Source organism: Sinocyclocheilus rhinocerous, unplaced genomic scaffold (assembly GCF_001515625.1).
Source record: "Sinocyclocheilus rhinocerous isolate Xijiao unplaced genomic scaffold, SAMN03320098_v1.1 scaffold1542, whole genome shotgun sequence".
NCBI lineage: Eukaryota > Metazoa > Chordata > Actinopteri > Cypriniformes > Cyprinidae > Sinocyclocheilus > Sinocyclocheilus rhinocerous.
In genome coordinates, this window is record NW_015666540.1 from 351,955 (window position 1) to 373,656 (window position 21,702).

The following is a 21,702-nucleotide window of genomic DNA, read 5'->3' on the forward strand; positions in this document are numbered from 1 at the left end:
TCTGTCTTTCCAAATAAAGTAAGATGATTCTTGCAGTTATAATTCCGTAAACAGGCCGTCAAAATGTCTAAAATTACAGAATTCCTTTGCCCAGATTTTTCAGCAATGTGAATATAACCTCATTGTAGTAGGGGCAGTTTGTGGACTCCTTCATTGATGTATACTTCTTCTCCTCGCCAATTTCCACACAAACCACAGGATCCATGTTCAAACCAATCAACTGACGGGCCTCGATTACTGTTACACTGATCTGAAACACATTTTAAATGGGATATTAAAAAATATAATTAATTAAAAAATAATATATTTGAAAAAAAAAAACAACATACAGGATATAAAACCTTGAGCTGGTGTGTGTCTTACATGCTGATTAAGACTGATGAGGCTGTATTAACGTGGGTGTGTAATCTGTTATGTTTTTATTACTGTAGAGGGCTAATTAGTCAAGTTTGCTTTAGGGAATCAAATGACAAATGAGCTACAGTATTCTATCGGATCACAGATTCATAAAGTAAACATCTGTGGCTGCATATGGACAAACAACAAAGCCACACTTAGTCAAGAGAAGGAAAATCATAATATTTGTATTTTTAGTTTTAGCTCTTAAACCAGCAGAGCCATCTAATTCAGATTTGCACAGTTCGAATGAACTACCAAATTGCACTCTCTCTCTCTTATTTTCCTTACATTGGCACTGTCTTTATTACACTTCAAAGCTACATTTTTATGAAACACATTTAAGCAAATAAACTACTCTCTGAAAAACAACAGAAGCTGGATTCCAGAAGAATGCAGACAATAATACTGCTTATTGCTGCAGTGATTTATTCTGCAAGCGGGTCCCAAATGTTAATGTAAGAGAAAGACAGAAAGCAGAGTTTCCAACCTCCAGCAAAATATGAACTGTTAGAGATAAGAAAAAAATTTAACATGACCTAAAAACACTTACACAGCACACATGGGATATATGGATTTCCTGCATTTAAAGGAATTATACAGTGCCAGTACTGAAACGAATTATCAATTCAACTGCTCAACACAACAGCCATGCAGAGGACAATTAGTAAGTAAACATCAAAGGCTTCTCTGAAACACTGAAGCTCAAGGCCGATGTTGTTTATTTGGGACAGCTCTGTATATTCAGGGCTTTGAGCAGAATACACTACTCAAGGATAAATGCCACTGGTTTAACATGTCTGGTTGGCAATTCAAGGCTTGGAGTTATTGTCTTTTGTAATGTGGGAATGTTATTGAGCTCCCCCTTCCTCTCTGTGTTCTTTCGCCTGTCTTCATACCTGATAATCCACAGGACGCCCTGAACTGGGCTCCATCTTAATGTCAGGCTTTGATCTGAAAAACAAAATGTGAAGATTAAACTTTATAAAACACATTCAAACTAGGACTGTCAATTGATTAGTCATTTTAATCAATTGAATTACAATGTTAAAGCAGGTCTATGTTGTGGCTAAAATAAAATAAAATAAAATAAATACAGACATGCATACTTGAAACTCAATAAACTGTTCTTTCTCCTCAAAAAAAACAAAAATGGATTTTGAAAGAAAACAAAAAACAAGCACTCAGAAAAAGAAATACTGATGATTTTCTTCCCTGTGACCTTTTCAAAGGATGCAAACAGATAAAACTTCAAAAAAGAGAAAGTGTACTTCTTTAAAAATACACCAAGTGCACATCAGATATGTGACCTTTTGTTGGAGACATTAGTGGTTACTGCAGTAACAGAGGCCAGTGAGATGGTATCAGGGTCGAGCCCACCACCCAGACGCATGCCCTTTCGATCCAGATCTTCTGCATCCAAAATGGCAGCGTCATCTGCGAACGAGAACAGTTGATATTGCATTAGAATTTTATGATTCTTTAGTCTTTCCTATTGATGTCCAATGTAAAATCTCCTGAAGCAAAACCAGTAGAGAACTATGGATTTAAAGTACAATTAAGGTTAAGGTAATAAAAGTACAATAAACTTATTTTAGTGCTTTCAGCACTAAATTGACCCAAAATGCAGGCACAAATACTCCGTAAGCTAAAACCAATTCAGTTGGTCTGTTTTCCTCTCTCGATCAATAAATAAATACATTTGCCTTTCTTGTAAAACCAGCTCTCTAATAATCAGTACTATTTACCTCCTTTTTTGTGGTCATCTTTAGAGATGCGTGTCTTTCCCAGTTTCATGGCTGAAAACACTCCTTTTCCTGTCCTACAATATAAAACAAACATTAAGATGGGCATGAACGGGGGGAAAAAAGTGACAATATTTGCACTGTGATTCATTTTTAAATCACCTCTACCTCTGGGCCTCCCAGATACTGAATAATTTATACCAGTTTAAACTCAGAAATATGACTGTTACATAGATATTGTATAAAAAGCAGTGAACCACCTAGATACATTCCACAATTCAATAAAATCAATTATTAATACATAAGGCTAACACATAGGTAGTGCAATAGATTCAATAGATAAATTCAAGTATCAAAATGCTTTCCATATACAAATGTTTGATCTACAGCTCAAGTTTTATCTTTATTTTGATGTATTCATTCTCTTATAGGCACTGCAATCAAATCATCACTACTGGAGCACGACAGGTTTTCCCATGATGGAAAATTTCTGTGATATTTATCACTCAGACGAGACACCCGTTTCAACAGCGAGACCCCACTCACAATAGCCCCAGTGGTGTCCAATAACTCTGCACTGATATTATGGTGATTAGATATCAGTTCACCTACAAAGGCCTGATGATGTCACAGGCCGGCTGGACAAATAACGGTCCTTAATTATTCAACAAGATGGGCACAATTCTCCAATTAGCTGTGATCTGTGGATATAGATACTTTCTCAGGACAAGATGAAAGAATTCCAGATCGTTTTGTCTCTTGATTTCCTTTGAGCATTTTAAACAGAGTGAAAATGTATCAAGATCACAGACTTCTCCATTTTTTGGATGTATTACGTAAATCACCAAATAATAGGACATCAACTGTCAAACCAGGACTGATTATGCAAATGCAGATACTTTTTTTCAACATTTTCAAACATTATTCTGTAATGTAGTCTTTTTTTGCATCTCAGCCTTATGATGGAAGCACACCTTCTAAAATCTTTTTCTTTGAATCAGTGCCATCATATCAGAGTGACACTGAAGAGAAAGTCTTCAGAGCTTACTTTTTAAACTTTTATTCATTAATTCATTAGTTTTTTTCCTCATAAGTCTAAATAAGTCTAAGCCCCTCTAAAATACATACGCAGTCAAACATGAAGTTATATCAAACAAACGAGTGTTAATATGAGATCAGAGTATAGAAATTGCATCATATGCATCAGGCATGTTTTGTTAAGTGCATCAGGTCACAAAAAGATATTATATATTTATATATATATATATTTTTATATATATATATATATATATATAAAAACTAACCAATAGAGAAATGTATGCCGAGGCACTCAGGGTAAAAAATTAGGTATTCCTCACTAGTGTACTATATGCCCATTTTCAGTTGCTAGTCCATATCCAAGCAAAACACACAGGCAAAGAGACACTTCTCAGACTAAACGGGACGTCCACAATAAGTGAGAACCTGAGATGATGACCAGGTATGAGTGAAAAAGTAACAGGAGAGTACGTGACCTCACGCACACACACATAGACACACAACAATACACATCCACATTCACTCACTCTCACTCTCTTACAGATGTGTCTGCTATAATTACCCATATTAAATAAAGTAAAACTTACTGTTGTATACATCTACTAAATGTTTCTTAGGGTGCAAATTAGCATATTAGAATGATTTCTGAAGGATCATATGACACTGAAAACTGGATTAATGACTGGATTAATAATCAACTTTGCCATCACAGGAATTAATTACAAATAATTGTAATAATATTTCACAACAGTGCTGTTTGTGCTGTATTTTTGATTAAAAAATAAATACCATAAAACAAGCTAAATTAAGCTTTGAATTTTTTTCTTATCAACAGAACTTGATACTCACAGATTAAGCAGGTTTAGTTTAACAAATCTTTGAACTGCACAATGGAACAAACTCACTCACATATACAGGATACTCACCACGCGCTGACAACCAGCAAAAACTAACCAATAGAGAAATGTATGCCGAGGCACTCAGGGTAAAAAATTAGGTATTCCTCACTAGTGTACTATATGCCCATTTTCAGTTGCTAGTCCATATCCAAGCAAAACACACAGGCAAAGAGACACTTCTCAGACTAAACGGGACGTCCACAATAAGTGAGAACCTGAGATGATGACCAGGTATGAGTGAAAAAGTAACAGGAGAGTACGTGACCTCACGCACACACACATAGACACACAACAATACACATCCACATTCACTCACTCTCACTCTCTTACAGATGTGTCTGCTATAATTACCCATATTAAATAAAGTAAAACTTACTGTTGTATACATCTACTAAATGTTTCTTAGGGTGCAAATTAGCATATTAGAATGATTTCTGAAGGATCATATGACACTGAAAACTGGATTAATGACTGGATTAATAATCAACTTTGCCATCACAGGAATTAATTACAAATAATTGTAATAATATTTCACAACAGTGCTGTTTGTGCTGTATTTTTGATTAAAAAATAAATACCAATTTACCAATTACAAATGTGCTTTGGTTATCAGATAATGCAAATAAACTGTAATTGGACAGTTTACAGCTTATTAACCTCAACTATGTCATCTAGGCGTCACCACAAAAACAAACTAAAATATATATTAAAACACTTCAGACTATGTTTGGACTTTCACTAGAACATTACCTATGATTAGAGTGGACAAAATCAAGAAGAAAAGACTGGATTGTATATTGTACATGATAAGGTAACCTAACACTAATTAGATGATTTTTAGAGCGTGATGAGACCAGCGCTGTTTAATCAAAGGCTTCAGTTCAGCAGTCAAGGAGAAACAGGCAACCCACAGATACGACTTGACAACACAAACAACGGCAGTTCTGCAGGTCTTTGGGATTTACTGGAGCTACTTCTGTGCAGTAGGTCTACTGTATGTAGGCCAGTCATTCAGCACTAACTTGTTTAGTCTACATACTGTAGGATGTTCAGTAAATCATCAGTCTGATGGACAGCGTTGCTATAGAGAACAAAGCCAGAGTCTCAGATTGCGCTCTGAGCAGGACACAATGGAGCAGACACTATTTTTTATGCCTAGGAGAAGGACATTTGTGAACACTGTCAATCAATGAAGCACTTGAGACATTTAATTCCCTCATTAAATGCCAAAATGCTGCACTTTTATTTGGCTTTCAAATAGTCTATCTCAGTCTATATATATATTGACTAGACCATTTGATGTTTCTTTAAGAAGTGAAACCTCAGCAAAACGACAAACCCACTTTAATAAAGATTGTAATCCCCCTTCCCCCAGTTTAATGAAGAGTGACCTTTGCATATAATTTAGTGTGAGCAAGTGACATTTTAGATATTATGAGTGAAGATGCTAAACTGTATGCACAAAAAAGTCACTGATCCAAAACCAATTATTCTGAACCCTGTTTAAGAATTATGACCTGTACCTGTAACATAATACAAACAATACAACAACTGTCAACACAATAATGAAAGGAGAGAACTTGACACCTGGCAGAGAAATGTGAAAGGCACTTCATTTGTATTTGCTAGAGGCATTCAGACGTGATAGAACACAAATAAAATATATATATTGAAATCCTCAAACTGTAGTATGTCAAGACTACACAAAAAGTTAGAATAAGACTGAACACAAATTATCATTCAAAAGTCTCTTATGCTCACCAAGGCTTGCATTATTTGATCAAAAATACAGTAAAACAGTAATATTATGAAAAAGTATTAGTATTCAAAATATCTGTTTTCTATTTTAATGTTTTAAAATGTAATTTATTCCTGTGATGGCAAAGCTGAATTTTTAGCAGTTAAAACTCTAGTCTTCAGTGATACATGATCCTTCAGAAATCATTCTAATATGCTGATTTGGTGCTCAATAATTGTTTTATTATTATCAATGTTGAAAACAGTTGTGCCGTTTAATATTTTTGTGGAAACCATGGTACATTTTTTAGGATTCTTTGATGACTAGAAAATACAAAATAATAGCATTTATTTAAAATAGAAATCTTTCGTAACATTATAAATGTCTTTACTGTCACTTTTGATCAATTTAATGCATCCTTTCTGAAAGTAAAGTGTTAATGTCTTCCAAAAATAACCCCTCCCCCAAAACTTATGAACAGTGGTGTAAACATTAAAATGCACCACTAGAACTAAGTTATTCATTTTACAGATAATTTTTTCTGTGCTTGTGTGTGATCATGTATCTGTACTGTACTAAACAAAACATTACAACTAAACCAGTTAAAAAACATCTTAACCAGGCTTGGAGACTAGCTGAATTTCATTTGGCAAGAAAAAGGCACAGACACTCAAAAATAGAGAAGATCATTCACATCAATGAAAGTTTTAGAGTATATCACAGGCCATTCCTCAACCATGACATGGAATAAATGCAAAGCAATACATTTAAACAGAGATAAATGAGATGCATTAAAAAGCATAAAGCAGCATATGAATTATGTATCGCTCAAGCGCTTGGGAGACCTTGGTGTCGGAGGCTAGTTTCTCTTGCCACATAAACTAAGCTAAAACAGAAACTCAAAGCACATTCTTTGTCAAATCACTGATCAGAACAAAGTTGTGGGGTACCATACAGTAGCCTAGTATTAAGATTATTATTTTCCCTCTTGGTCACTCTAAAATTATAAACATAGATAGATAGGCTTCTTCAGTTTTAAACAAGACAGTTTAAACACTATTCAGCAGAGACATGAGTTTTAATATGTCTCCTTTGTATTTTTGTCAGTTTCTCCATTTACAGCAATGCGTAAATGAATAAGAAGCACAATTCTGTTTCATTAATTTGATGAATTATTAAACAATGAGCGCCTTTGCGCTTTTGTGCCCTACTTTCTAAAGTGTATATGGGGGTTCAAAGTGACAGTTTTATGCAAGGAGGAGGAGAGAAGAACTAAAGAATGGAGCGATTGAGAATGAACATTAAACTTCAACAAAGACAGCGAACTGAACCACTAGAGTAATGCAACAGCTCTAAAGTGACAAACATCCCTGTGCAAATGCCTTTGTTCTGTAAAGTTTCATTTGACTGTAAGCTATCGTCCGTCGTTGTACTAAGCTCAAGAGAATAACGCTCCTGCTCTCATGATTAAGCTTGCCTTACAAACAGCAGGCTATGAGAATGAATCTGATCAGAACTGGGAATTCCAACAACTTCAACCAATCTACGGTGGTTAGATGGTTTAAACGAGTTTAGCTGGTCTTCAAGCTGGTATTAGGTCACATGATGCATTGCCTGAAGAGAAATCCATCAGTGTTTCTTGCAAATAATTAAATGTTTTTTTGTGGGGGGCATACTATTTCCTGCAACTGTCTATGGATATTGGACTGTTACATACAGAATATCTGAGTATGGAAAGCACAGTTTCAGTGCAAGTTTAAGTAGGCAGACTCATGATTCTATAGGGAAAGAAACGAGAGTGAAAGAGAATAGCTAGAAAGAGATAAAGCAGAAAGATGGGAGAGAGAGAGAGAGAGAGAGAGGTGGAGATGAGAGAGGGGTCTAGTCATTAGAGAGGACTAGCAGTTACTTCAGAACAGAAGCTTCACCATGTCCCACTGGGTCCCATTGAGTGTATCTCAACATTGTTTTTTTAAATGTTGAGTAGCAGCGTGACAGATAGAGAAATAAAAAAAGTTGACAGCAGAACTTTACAGCTTACATAACTGACATTATGTGGGGTGGGAGTGTCTGAACTGTGTGCCTTTTCCCCTTTTTGGGGCGTTGGAGGGTGGGATGATACTTCTATTTGTGTGCGCAGGCATATCAGCAAGCTCTGTATGTTGTGTGATCTCTAAATCTCTGTGATGATGAGCCAGGGGTTCTCCTCACTGAGAGTCAATCTGCCTGCACACAACCAAGCCTACAACACACACACACACACACAGGGGTTTTCCCCCAAGTAGAAACACTGCTACAGCTAAAGGATGTCGTGAGGCTGATGAGGCCAGATTGACAGATCTACTTTTCATTATTTTCACCTCAGAGAGAGAGAGAGAGAGAGAGAGAGGGGGAGATGAGAGAGGGGTCTAGTCATTAGAGAGGACTGGCAGTTACTTCAGAACAGAAGCTTCACCATGTCCCACTGGGTCCTGGCAACTTCAGCCGTACAACAAACACACACACACACATACACTTTCTTCATAGAGAAACTCCAAAAAACTCTCACACACTTTTAAAAGTAAAACTGTACAACTAAGACTTGTAATCAATAATGAAACAGCACCAGGAATGAGGTTCAAGTGAGAACAGAGGGATATATTATTAAAAATGTCAATGTCAAGTAAACAAAAAAAAAAATTAGGAAATCTTTTTTAATTATTTAATATGACAATTAACATGACTACATAATGTTACAATAACGTTTAAGTGTCTAAAAGAAATCTCTAAAGACAATTGTTTCCAGACTGTTTAACCTTTATAAGTAGATACACAAATACATGCATTTTGTAATTAATATTAATTCTTCAAAGTGGTAAAAGACGCTAATTGCTGTGAAATGCAAAGTAGTAGTAAAGCCAGACTCTTAAAAGTATATTCAGTTCATAACTAGGAAGAAACTTGGAACAAAAAACATAGGCTCTAACTCTTTAAAAAGGCTCAAGGTCTTTGAAAGAGTAACTCTCTGTGTGAGCTCAAAAGTCATCCATAAAGCATGAAAGGCAGTGGTTTTGTGCTCACTCTTTCCGGTCAGAAACAGAAAATATGTTGTTTAAGGTCTCCAAATGCATTTCTTGCTTGCTAGTGTGCAGAAAGGAGTTGAGAAAAGTAATTCACTTTTCTGGTGTGCATGTGTGTGTTTGTTTGTCTGACTTTGCATCTGTCATCTATGCCAACTATGCAATGCATAATGAAATGTGATCATATCACATCCAATTTATTCAGACCTGAACGATTCCTTGTGTTCTCTCCTCTTGCTGTCTCTTCTCATTTACTTTATTAATAATAACTCTCTTAACAAGAAATTATCCTGCATGAAGTAAAGGCCCACATCCAGAGGCAACATGAACAGAGTAGCATATAGATATAAAATCACTCAAACTAGGAGCATCACTTTATATTATCAGAATGAAGACATAAGAAGTCACAATAATATGGAAAATTTGAAGTTTAAATGAAATAGATTGTCTTCGTGGAGATTTACTTGAAATAATACATAAAAACTGAGTAAGCAATCAGAACAGATAAACAGCTCTGATAAATCACTTGCTAAACACAACATCAATTTAAAACAGAAAGAATACTTGAATTCCAGGATCACTATTTGTTTCAATAAAAATAAGATTTATTGGTTGAATACTCACTAGTTAATTCCCAATATCAAATGCAAGATCTAAATGAAATGGGGCTTTCAAATCAATCCAAAACCACCTACAAATCTCTTGAGGCTGCTTTAATTTACCTAGTAGTAACTTTAAACAACTTTCCCAATATAGATTTTTCTAGCAGTAATCATCCATATGCATCAGCATTTGAACACATCCACACAGAAACACTAATGATGCCCACACACAAACCATGATGGAGTACGTTTGTGTCTGTGTATGGTTCTAATTTATAGATCAGAGGACCTGTGGAGACTGGAAGGCTTAGTGGAAATCAATGCATCCCACACATTCCAGTCATCCATGTCTTCATTATTCAGCAAAAATGTCCACACAGTGAAAAGATGTGCGAATAAGATTATTTGTTAATGCGATGAACAAATGTATATGTTTAGTTAGATTACTTCTTTATTACTCCTCCTCATTATCTTCTTCATCACCATTATCATCACAGAGTTATCTGTGCCACTGCATAAAGAGGATGATGATGAGGGTGATTGTGTTAACTGAGGCTGGAGAAGATGACACACTTACTTGCGGAATGTGGGAATGCCGTGGATAGAACGTCCAGGTGATGTCCCAGAGCTCTGGCTGCGTCCAGAGAGTAGACTTTCTGTCTCAAACTGGAAAGTTCCATCACAGTCATCTGGAATATCAAGGAATTCACCATCGCTCCATACCTTCACACTCCCGTCCATGGTCTGATATTTGATCTCTATGGAAATACTTGTCTGAAATTCAAAATAATAAATAAATAAATAAATAAATGAATGAAAATTAAATATGCATATTTATGTCAAATAATTAATACACCAGTACATATTTATTTCACTTTTTTTTTTTTTTTTTATAATATAATATAATATAATATAATATAATATAATATAATTTGAAACATAAATATGTCTTATTATGCATTTTATTTAAAGTAAGTTCTGTACAAAACTGAACTTAATTACTAAGTAAACACTAACTAGTTCACAGGCTTCACAAGCAATAAAGACACTTAATTTGACACTTTTGTAATCCTGACAAAGCTGAAGAGAGGTAGAACGTTAGGTGTTAGAGTTAAGTGTTAGGGTTAGGGTCATGCTAACCCATGTGGCAGTATCAGTCTGTCAGCATCAGTTACCCTATCCTTCTCATGTTTACAAACTCATTAGAAGGAACAAGGAACAATTTAGCCTCAGTCCATCTTATCCCTGTCAACTGCCTGATGGTCACTTCTCCCAAGGGCAAATGTCATACAAAAGGGGGAACCTGAGCCCTGCTGCAACTTTACTTAGATATAACCCCTGCTTTAATTAACCAAGACAAATTTAAAGCTTTCCTGAGGTCTCATCTCAACATTAAAAAAAAAATCCATCAAAAGACTAAGTTGCATGAAAGTGGTATAATTTTGCTTACATAATTTCATAAAAAGTTGCTTTGTTGATGCAACAATCAAAAAAATGTTACAATAGTGCAAGTATTGCTCTGAGTAGAGTAAGAAATAGAAATTGAGGAGAAATGTTTGAACAGAATGTGTGTTGGAATATGGCTCCTCTCCTTTTGGAAAGTTTTTGTTTTCCTATCCACAATATTTTAATTTAGTTTCAGGAAGCTTCTATTCAATCTCCTGTAAAATGAATGAATGACACTGCATCGCCCTAAGCAAAACAAAACATAACTAAGGACCAGTCAGTGTTCACTATCACTGCAGCAGATCAACAAAGGAGGATTAATGTAGAAAATATGTTTAATATAACACCTCCAACCTAAACCGATACATTTTATCATAGAGCTGCTATTAATTATTCTGACGCATAGAGATGAACAGGATCCATACGGAAATCAACCTGCACATGATGGTGGATATCAGAGAGAGAGAGAGAAATAAAACTGAATGGTCCCTTATAGCCTCCGAGTAGACATGTAACCATGACAACAAATTTTTTGTGCAAGTTTTACAAAACCAGACCCCTGTGGTGAAATATGTGAATGGATGTTTTTGTGAGTGGGTGTGCTATTTGAAAAAAGAGCATTTCTGATCTGTCAGACCAGAACATAAACATGCACACACACACTGCCTGCGATCCTCACGTCTCACCCGTATGGCTGTGTTATTGTCGTCAATAAGAGTGTCAGACACCTCCAAGTGACCCTCCTCCACCACCTTCTGCAGAACCATGCGGAAAGTGCCAATTAACCTGCAAACACAAAAAGATCAGTCAGACAGCTGTGTTTAACAACAGTCTAACACGTTCCTTCACTCACTTTGGTCCAGCCCAATGCGCACTGAACTTAAAAGGGTGGTTTGGTCACAGTGAGGGAGATACACTGTGACAACTACAAAGACAATGAAAAATAACAAAACTGTGAGAAACACACTCACACACACACAAATAGACTCTATACATGAAATAAAATATTAAAGTATGTAAAGCTGAGATGGATATCATGAACTTCAAAGACAATATCTTTACGGCTTTTTTAATATCTATTTTTAAACTTTATAAATTTACTGCTACTGTTATTAGCAGTCAGCCATGTTTAATTATACTATTGTTTAAAGTTGGTAATATTTTTGAAAGCTGCATTTATTTGATCAAAAATACAGCAAAAACAGTAATATTGTGAAATATTATTCAATTTAAAATAACTTATCTATTTTTCTATATTTTAAAACATAATTATTCCTGTGATGACGACAGGCGAAGTTTTCATCCTTTAAAAATCCTATAGAAATCATTCTAATATGCTGATTTAGTGCTCAAGAAAATTTACTATTATCATCAGACTTGAAAATGGTTGTGCTGTTTAATTATTTTGTGGAAGTTGTAATACATTTCTCCAGGATTCATTGATAAATAGAAAGTTAAATCATCTTTTATTGTAAGGAAATCTTTTGTGAACAATTTAATAGTAATTACAAGTAATTACTGTTTTGAACAATTTATTTTGTCCTTGCTGAATAAAAGTATTAATTTCTTAAAAAAAAAATTTCTGATCTGTCAGACCAGAACATAAACATGCACACACACACTGCCTGCGATCCTCACGTCTCACCCGTATGGCTGTGTTATTGTCGTCAATAAGAGTGTCAGACACCTCCAAGTGACCCTCCTCCACCACCTTCTGCAGAACCATGCGGAAAGTGCCAATTAACCTGCAAACACACACACACAAAAGAGTCAGACAGCTGTGTTAAATAACAATCTAATACTTCCCTTCACTCACTTTGGTCTGGCCCAATGTGCACTGAACTTATAAGGGTGGTTTGGTCACAGTGAGGAAAATACACTGTGACAGAGAATGAAAAATAGCAACACTGTGAAACACACACACACACAAAATAAACTCTACATGAACTAAAATATTTGAAGTATGTAAAGCTGAGACAAATATCATGAACTTCAAAGACAATATCTTTATCTATTTTTATAAATGTACTACTACTGGTATTATTAACAGTCAGCCATGATTAATTATACTATTGTTTAAATTCTATGATTTTTCAAGAATATACAGAAAATACAGCAAAAACAGTAATATTGTGAAATATTTTTCTTTTTAAAATAACTGCTATTTTTTCTATATCTTAAAACATAATTTATTGCTGTGATGACAAAGGCAAAGGTTTCATCCTTTAAAAATCCTTCAGAAATGCTGATTTGGTGCTCAAGAAAATTGTGCATCACACTTGAAAATGGTTGTGCTGCTGTTTAATATTTTGTGGAAACTGTAATACATTTCTCCAGGCTTCTTTAATAAATAAATAGAAAGTTAAATATATCAGCTTTTATTTTAAGGAAACCTTTTGTAACAATTTAAAAGTAATTACTGTTTTGACTCATTTATTTTGTCCTTGCTGAATAAAAGTATTAATTACTTTAAAACAAAAAATAGCATTCAGGTAAAACAGCTATTATAAGACTACTGATATGACTGAACTTTTATGGGGTTACAAGATTTCTTTTTTCCCCCAAAAGCATTATTCATTTATTTTTAGTTAGGAAACAGCCTTTAACAGCATAAAAAAATAATTGGCTGTGTACTGTTAAAGAAATAACACTATTAAATTATATATATTTTATTGTTTAATCAATACTGAATACTTTCCCGTCTGTGAATCAGGTAGACATTTTCCAATAAAAAAGAAGTTTAATTTCTTTATTACAACAAGAAAGATGCAATCACTCCCAGCAACACAAACACATGCTTTGTATGTAACCACAATGTCTGTCATGAATTTAGAAGCAAACAATTCAGACATAAGAAGATCAACAAACACATGGGCGATAGTGATGTGTCTTTGTTCTGATTGTTAACTCAACTCTCTGTATGAAAAGTGACATGCAGTGAAGAAAAGCAATCAGAACCTCTGGACTGACCAATTAAATGCCACATGTAGTTAGCTTACACACACTCTCTCTTGTCTATTACTGCATCACTGTCAGCAAGAGAAAGACAGGCGGGTCTATCCATGTAGTCAGTGAATTTGATGAGAAAACACATCAAACCACTTAAACTGCTAACAGTTTTAGCACCTGCCTCTGAGCTACAGCTGTATTCGGATGTGAAATGACACACTCAGCACCATTGTTCATCCAGAGGGACTCGATAAAGGAAAAACGACCATTGTGATTGATATGTGCCCACTTCAGTGGTGAAATAATGGCTTTGTGACTGTCGGTGAACCGCATACATCCACGGGTGAATAATTCACTGATCCTGGATCAGGTTCTGGCTCCTGATCAACTTTTCTAAAGACCACACATACATTATTGATCCTCTGAACAAACAACATACAATTGACTTTCATCTGCTCCATAATTTACTGCGTCCTGCCTTGTCAAGTCACTAGACTTTTGTTGAAGAGGTCAGAACTGGAGAATTCAAAAGCCTTTGACTAACTGGGTGAGGGTTTAGAAATGAACAGCTAAAAGCTAAAATATCTATTAATTTGCAGTCATTTTATAAGTAGACCATGTAAAGACCATGCATCAATACCCAAATTTACTAAGGTAATGTAAAAAGAACATGTTTTTTTCCAAGCATTACTCAACCACCAAATTAATTTCCTACAATATACTGAAACAAATTTAGTCTTATTCGTATGACACAGTCAAGTTGATTTCTGATTATCTGTGATCTGATCTGTGTTCTAAATGGTAACCAGTCTTGACTTCTTTTTACTACTTTACTGTTTCTAATATGACCTTTATTGCTATTGTAAAGGCCATAACCACCACTGACATTGACATTTACATTTTTACATTTATTCATTTAGCAGGCGCTTTTATCCAAAGCGACTTACAATTGGGGAATACATCAAGCGATTCATCTTAAAGAGGCAAATAGACACAGAAAGTGCTCGTAATATTAAGTTTCAAGCATTGTTCAAACAAGAACAAGCTAGACAGGGAAAGATTAAAGAAAAGAGAAAAACATTGAGTAGGACAATGAGCCTTTCTTCTACTGAAAACTGAGAAAAAATAACTTACAGCAGGGATGTATGTATGTAATACCAAGGAACTGCTGAGCAGGAGTTTTCACTTCATTAGTGAGTAATATAATGAGTGGCCGTGTTGGAGCTGGAATTTGTTTTTCTGCATATTCGCTGTAGTTGTCATCAGCAGCAGATCCTATTATAGAGCAGGAGTGCTCTCTCCTGCACAGCTCTCTCTTCCAGTGATATCACTAAATTAAATACATGAAAATGCAGCCCAACTTCTGATATACATCCACTGACATAAAACGTTACATTACATTGGACTCAAGCTTACTTCTAAACTAACTCCCACTACTTTTTAAAACACAGTTTGTTAAAAAGTTTGGGTTTCTATAAGACGTTTTAAATGTTTCTCATCTTTGAATGTCTCTCTTTGCCTTCATTTGATCAAAAACAGTGCAAATTATTATTACAATTTAAAATAATGTTTTAAATTTTAAGATATTTTAAAATGTAGCCAATTTCCTTTGATGGCAAAGCTGGATTTTGACCAGCCATTACTTCAGTCTTCAGAAATAATTCTTATATGCTAATTTGGTACTTAAGTATTGCAAACATGATGCATTTTTCAGAATTTTGCACAAAAATGCAATTATCTGAAACAGAAATATTTTGTATCATTTTAACGTCTTTACTGTCTCTTTTGAGTCATTTGATTTTTTCTCATATTGACTTTAATTGCAGGACGGCATCCTATTAATGCCTTTGCAGAAATCTCCACCTGGTGGTCAGTTGGTCATGAAATAACAACAGCAATGTTGAATGAATCTTCTCAAGGATAGGAAGTCTTATAATGACCTTAAAGTCTTGCATAAAGAAGATAGAGTTTCTGAGCTACACATCGGTCTCACACCTGGTGTTTTGTCACGATCTACTGAGCTTGCAAAGCTCGGGGTATCACATGGTGTTTGTCGATACGGTCAGCTACAGTACGTAATGCATATGATGGATAGAAATTACATCTGTAAATAACAAACAAATAGCTAACGAGCTGCGTGGTTAACATATGTCACGGTGGCATGTGAATTATTCAGCAGATGCTTTTCTTATACATTGTGATCTATTCACAGGTGTCATTCAGACCACAATAGATGTCTGTGAACTCCAAACAATGCCTATGATAACCAGTGTTGGGAGTAACGCATTACAAAAGTAATAATATTACAGTAGTATATTACTTTTTACAAAACAAAGCGCTGACCATTGATTGCACACCATAATTAAAATAACTTAGTCATGGTAGATTTTTCTACTGACAGCTGTTGATTTACTTGATTTACTAGTCACGTAGATGCAGCCAGACTGGTGGAACTGACTTAGATTGGAATAGACATCAGACTCGCTCACAAGCAAGAGCAACAGAGAATCTGTTAACACCACTGCAACCTAACATCTCAGCTCAATCTAGAATCTGATGTATTCTAGTGAAACGGCAGGATGTTAACCATATATACACACACTGACGCCTGCATCAGCAGGAGTGTCATACTCTTCAGGACACATTCAGTGGAGAACAGCTAGTAATGACTGTCAGCCTATCCACCACCTCTAGAGGAAGACAGTGGATGGAAACACGCCACAGCACTCTTTCAGAAAAAGAGCAGTGAGGGAAAAACTTAGAGTGAATACTGACAGGTACAAGTACAGAAAAAAACACTGCACTGCATCCCATCAAGCTTCTAGAAAATACTATAACCGGAACCTAGAGGGTGGATCTCTATCCTGTGCCTGCTCTCTCATTTGTAATATCTCATAAATTTTATAAAGTGTAAATTAGAATTTTTTACTGCCACTCTTCTAAGAAAGAAACTAATAAAACATTATATTAATATTAAAACATCTTATTAATTTATTTATAAACATGAAGAGAAACATTCAAATCATTTAGAAAATAATTTTTAAAATCTAAAAATTCTGTACTGTATTTTGCAGTTCTGAGAAATAAAGTCAGATTTGTGAGATATAAACTCACAATTCTGACTGTTTTTCTCAGAATGGCGAGTTTATATCTCACAATTTTGACTTTTTAACACGCAATTGCGAGTTATTAAGTCAGAATTGTGAGATATAGGCCTAAACTCACAATTTTGAGAACATATCAATCTTTCCCCCCCCCCCTCAGAATTGGACTTTATAACTCAAACTTCTGAGAAAAAAGTCAGAATTGCGAGATATAAACTCACAACCACGAGAAAAAAAGTCAGAATTGTGAGATAAAAACTCACATTACCTTTTTTATTTTTTATTCAGTGGCAGAAACAGGCTTCCATAAAGGAGAGATAAACGCTTATAATATATAATACTTATAAACACTTATATATATATATATTACAACACTTATAATATATAATACTATAATGGTTGTAGTACATTTTTTTTAAAAATACAATAAATGTTTATAGTGCAAATCCTGCAGTAGGAATTGTCAAATGTGGCCTCATCCCTGTAGTTATCATGTATAATATTATCTAAAAATACCTCAAATTGTCAACACTGCAAATGGACTGTCAAAACAGCATGATTATGAAAACCAGCATTACAAAGAGTTCAGCAATTATGAGTTATGAGGTCCTATATGGTCAGATGGAAATAACAAAGACTTGGTGCAAAACAAACAAGCCTTAGTTTGTCTAAGAGAATATTTAAATAACCAGTGCTGTGTTGCTGAAGTTTGTTTGGAGACCACAGGTTGAAGCCATGAATGTTAATTACTTGAATTAAATGGAAATGTATTTTGGGCTTTGTTTATAGCCTTGCTTCACTCAACATCTTGTTCAGATTTGTTAAATGTGTCATATGATGCGATTTCAGTTTTTCCTTTCTCTTTGAAGTGTTACAAGCTCTTGGTGCATAAAGAAGATCTGTAAAGTTGCAAAGACTAAAGTCTCAAATCCAAAGAGATATTCTTTATAAAAGTTAAGAGTCAACCATGCCTACCTAAAACGGCTCGTTCTAACACGCCCCCAAATGTCTACGTCACGATGTGGGAAGATTTGCATAACGCCTCCCAAATGTTCACGCAAAGAAAGAAGGCGTAACTTTTATTCTCGCTGTAGTATTGTTGCTGCCGCCGCCGCCGCCGCCGCCATGTCATGAAGGCGCTGTGTGTTTCGTTGTGAAAGCGAAACTACTTTGTTTGGTCTTCCAAAAGAGGACGATATCCGCTTCGTCATGCCTAGAGCTGATCCGTGCTGGCCGCTGAGGAAATACATCAACTTCGCGCTGTGGACCGCCGGATCGGCTTTCACCGTGGACGAAGCGGAGTCCAGCCTGGGGTCGTCACATGTGGTTGCCGCAAGCCCACCAGACGCTCCTTTGTCGAATCCGCCGGCCTCCGCTCACTCTAGCCCGCCGTGTGTTTCTGTTCTTTTTAGCAACATCATACGACCCCTTTAAGACTGCAAGAATTCTTGTACATGTCTTGATTAGATTGTATTTTCTAAACATATACTCTTAAATCTATAGAGATGTGTGTCAATAAATCTTTTTTAGCTGATCTGATGTTGCATATCAAATTATTTAATTCTTATACCTGTTAGTGAAGACTTTGCTGTAATTAAACACTTGTATCTCCAGCATCTCGTCGCCGTCCACTTGACTCCCGATTGGCCAACGGAATGCCTGGAAAACAAACCAAACAAAAATCAATCTGTTCAATCTGTTTAAACAGACTATAGACTTTTTTATGCTAATTATCCACATTATATTGAAATAACATAAAATCCAAAAGAGCTCTAGCACCCCACCACACTATTAGGCAATCATTTCTTATCATATCAAACCAAAACTAGACAATTATCAGAATCATTAATGGCATTCCAGTAAAAAGAAAGTGTTCTGCAGGAAATCATTAACAACAAAACAGGAAATCAGCAGCTGAATGTTATCGATACTGTGCCATGCTTGGGAATCTAAAGAAGCTTGTTTAGCTTACGCCTCAGAGTACAAAGGTAATTGTGAGATCAAGTTTAAAATAAAACAAATAGTCATATTGTGACATATAAAGTTGCAAATGTGAAATGTTATGCTGTTTTAAACAGGCATCCATAAGGAACAGAATTTAATGTAACTGTTTTTCTCTATCATGACCAAGCTTCAATCTAAATAACACTAGTCACTTGCCATTTACTTGTTATTAACATGCCAAAATTTATTATGGATTTCAGTGTGAATATTATATAGGATATATACTGAAGGATGACCCACTTGCATTCCCTTTTAAACTAATTGTTGCAATCTATGACACTGCAGGAGTCTTTTCTGCGGCTAGGGCTCTTAACAGTGGGATGATGCATTAGATCCCAGAACACGGACTCCCATCTGGCACACTGATCTATACAGACAAACGGGCTGCCCTGAGGGCTGCTGAGGCGTTCTGTTTCACTGCGATTATGGAGAACAGCGGTACTCCACTGCCAGGCTGTGGGACCACAATGTTTCTTGCCAAATAAATCAGTGCAGCGCTGAGACTGGCCAGGATGCTCTGACTAAGGCAATGAGATTTGTTGTTGTGTGGTTAAAAAAGTCACAGAGGCCACATGCAGGTGAATGCGGTTGTCACTTCTGTTTAATCCTGTTTTGAACACAGAGTTGGGTTATTTACAGGAGTGACAGCCGCATTCGACAGGCAAAGTCTTGAACAATTCAAGAAGTGATAACGACGTGTCTACAGAACACATAGTTGTTAATGGCGCTATTAAAAGCATATCAGAGATGTTTGTTTCTCTTCTTCTAGTATGGTGTAAACAAATAATATGGAAAAGACGTACAGTGCATGTCTACAGTACATGACTCATTTGACACATGTAATTACCATTTTAATTAAATGATATTTAATAATAAATTTAAGGAGTTATACAAGACATATTTGTTAAATAATAACTATTAGGGAAACATAATTACATTTAAAATGGACTTCTCATGTAATTCTCCAGTCTTCAGTGTCACATGATCCTTCAGAAATCATTTTATTATGCTGACGTGGAGCTCAAAAAACATTCCTTTTTATTATTACAGTTATAAATAGTCGTGCTGATTCATATTTTTGTGCAAAATTAGATTTTTTTCAGGATTCTTTGATAAATTGAATTTTTTAACATTATAAATGTCTTTCACTTTTGATCAACTGAATGTATCCTTGCTGAATGAAAGTATTAATTTCAAATTACATTAATACTTCCAACTAAGAAAAAAATTAAACAGTAATATTTACATGTTTCTCAAAACTTTACACGGTGTACGCGACCAGAGACGCTAGAGAAAAACAAGTCTGCAGTTGGTCCAATGCCTATTTCCTTCTCTTTTTTAAAAAGCAAACATACAGTAACCCTGTAACAAAGAGCAGGGGGAACAAATATGAACGTAAATACAACATAATAAGGCTACTAGTTTCATCAGTACGCAGAAATGATTAGATGAACCAGGGCAATTGGGTAACAATTTTATCTAAAATCGAACTCCTGGTCTCTTGACAGTGGGTGAAACTGCACCATGTGTACATTTTAGCCTCAGAAATATTGCATAAAAAGGAGACTTACATCCAGCTGTGCATAAAGACACACATACAGTATCTTTAAACCAAAAAAAAAAAGGGGGAAAATTGCAGTTTTACAACAGCTTGTAAGCAAAAAGTAAGCAAATGAGGCTTACACAAGAAAATAACGTATTTAAGAATCTAAGTGAAACTTAATGAAAAAAAAGCTTGGTTGTTGAGCTAACACAAACACCAGTACACACGATACACACACACACAAACACCAATACACACACCAATACACACAAACACAAAAACCAATACACAAACACCAATACACACACACACAAGCGAACTTCTGTCAACAGGACACCCACAGTCTTTAATTCCAAACACATTAGGATCATTTTTCTATTTGAATGTTATGGGTTCTCATCACAGTATGAGCAGTTAATGCGATGAGAGACATGATTCGCACTAGAGAGTGAGAGATGCGTACCAGATGCAAACACAGCACTACAACTGAACATTTTATAACAATGAAGGGAAAAATGGAAACACGGGAGAAGTCATATGGCATGTATGGAAACTTTGAAGTCATGTCGAACACGAAAGGCTGAAGGGAGGATGTGTGTGAGATTTACTAGAGGTCTCAAACTGCCTCCATTTGCACTCGAGCAGCTGCGCAGTCTGCAGCACAGGTCTATATGCTAAATCTACAGAGAGGAGTCGCTGATGGAGTACTGCAGGAATTGTGCGCTTTGCTTAGCTTCATGGTCTGAGCCAAATACCCACAGGGTAATGTCCAGCCAAGCGCAATGAGGATTTTCCCCTCAAATCCCTCAGCTCCAGTGCAGCATCTACTCCCACAGAGGGTGTAAAATATGAAGAAGAATAAACAATAGGAGATGGAGTTGCTCATTAGAGAGAAAGGAATCACTGGCAGTGAGGGCTTATTTTAAACTCACTCATCTCTACAATCCCCCGTGTACGTTTGGCCTTTAGTACATTTATTATAAAGCTTGAGGTGAGAGGCGGTTCTGAGAGTACGGGCAAGAATTAAGAAAAAGAAGAGTTGAGATAGGGGTCATCTCTTTAACCTGCTTCATGCTCCCTGTGGATCTAAACAAATCTGAAAAAGCTATTAGAAATCACTCTCATGACTACAAGCTGCATAAAGTCATATGCTTCAAAACAAATGCCAATCATTATCAC

At 35.7% G+C, this 21,702-nt stretch overlaps 1 protein-coding gene across 1 annotated transcript in view; it reads right to left on the minus strand.

The window, feature by feature from the left end:
• LOC107732639 (otoferlin-like) overlaps positions 1-21,702 on the minus strand; it is a 58,698-nt gene that overhangs the window by 25,684 nt on the left and 11,312 nt on the right. The window contains exons 3-9 of the mRNA XM_016544038.1: positions 18,547-18,635; positions 12,569-12,668; positions 10,055-10,251; positions 2,145-2,218; positions 1,707-1,833; positions 1,296-1,350; positions 119-250 (exon numbers count right to left, since the gene is read on the minus strand). Coding sequence (XP_016399524.1) covers positions 119-250; positions 1,296-1,350; positions 1,707-1,833; positions 2,145-2,218; positions 10,055-10,251; positions 12,569-12,668; positions 18,547-18,635 — 774 coding nt within the window. The remainder of the gene's footprint in view (positions 1-118; positions 251-1,295; positions 1,351-1,706; positions 1,834-2,144; positions 2,219-10,054; positions 10,252-12,568; positions 12,669-18,546; positions 18,636-21,702) is intronic.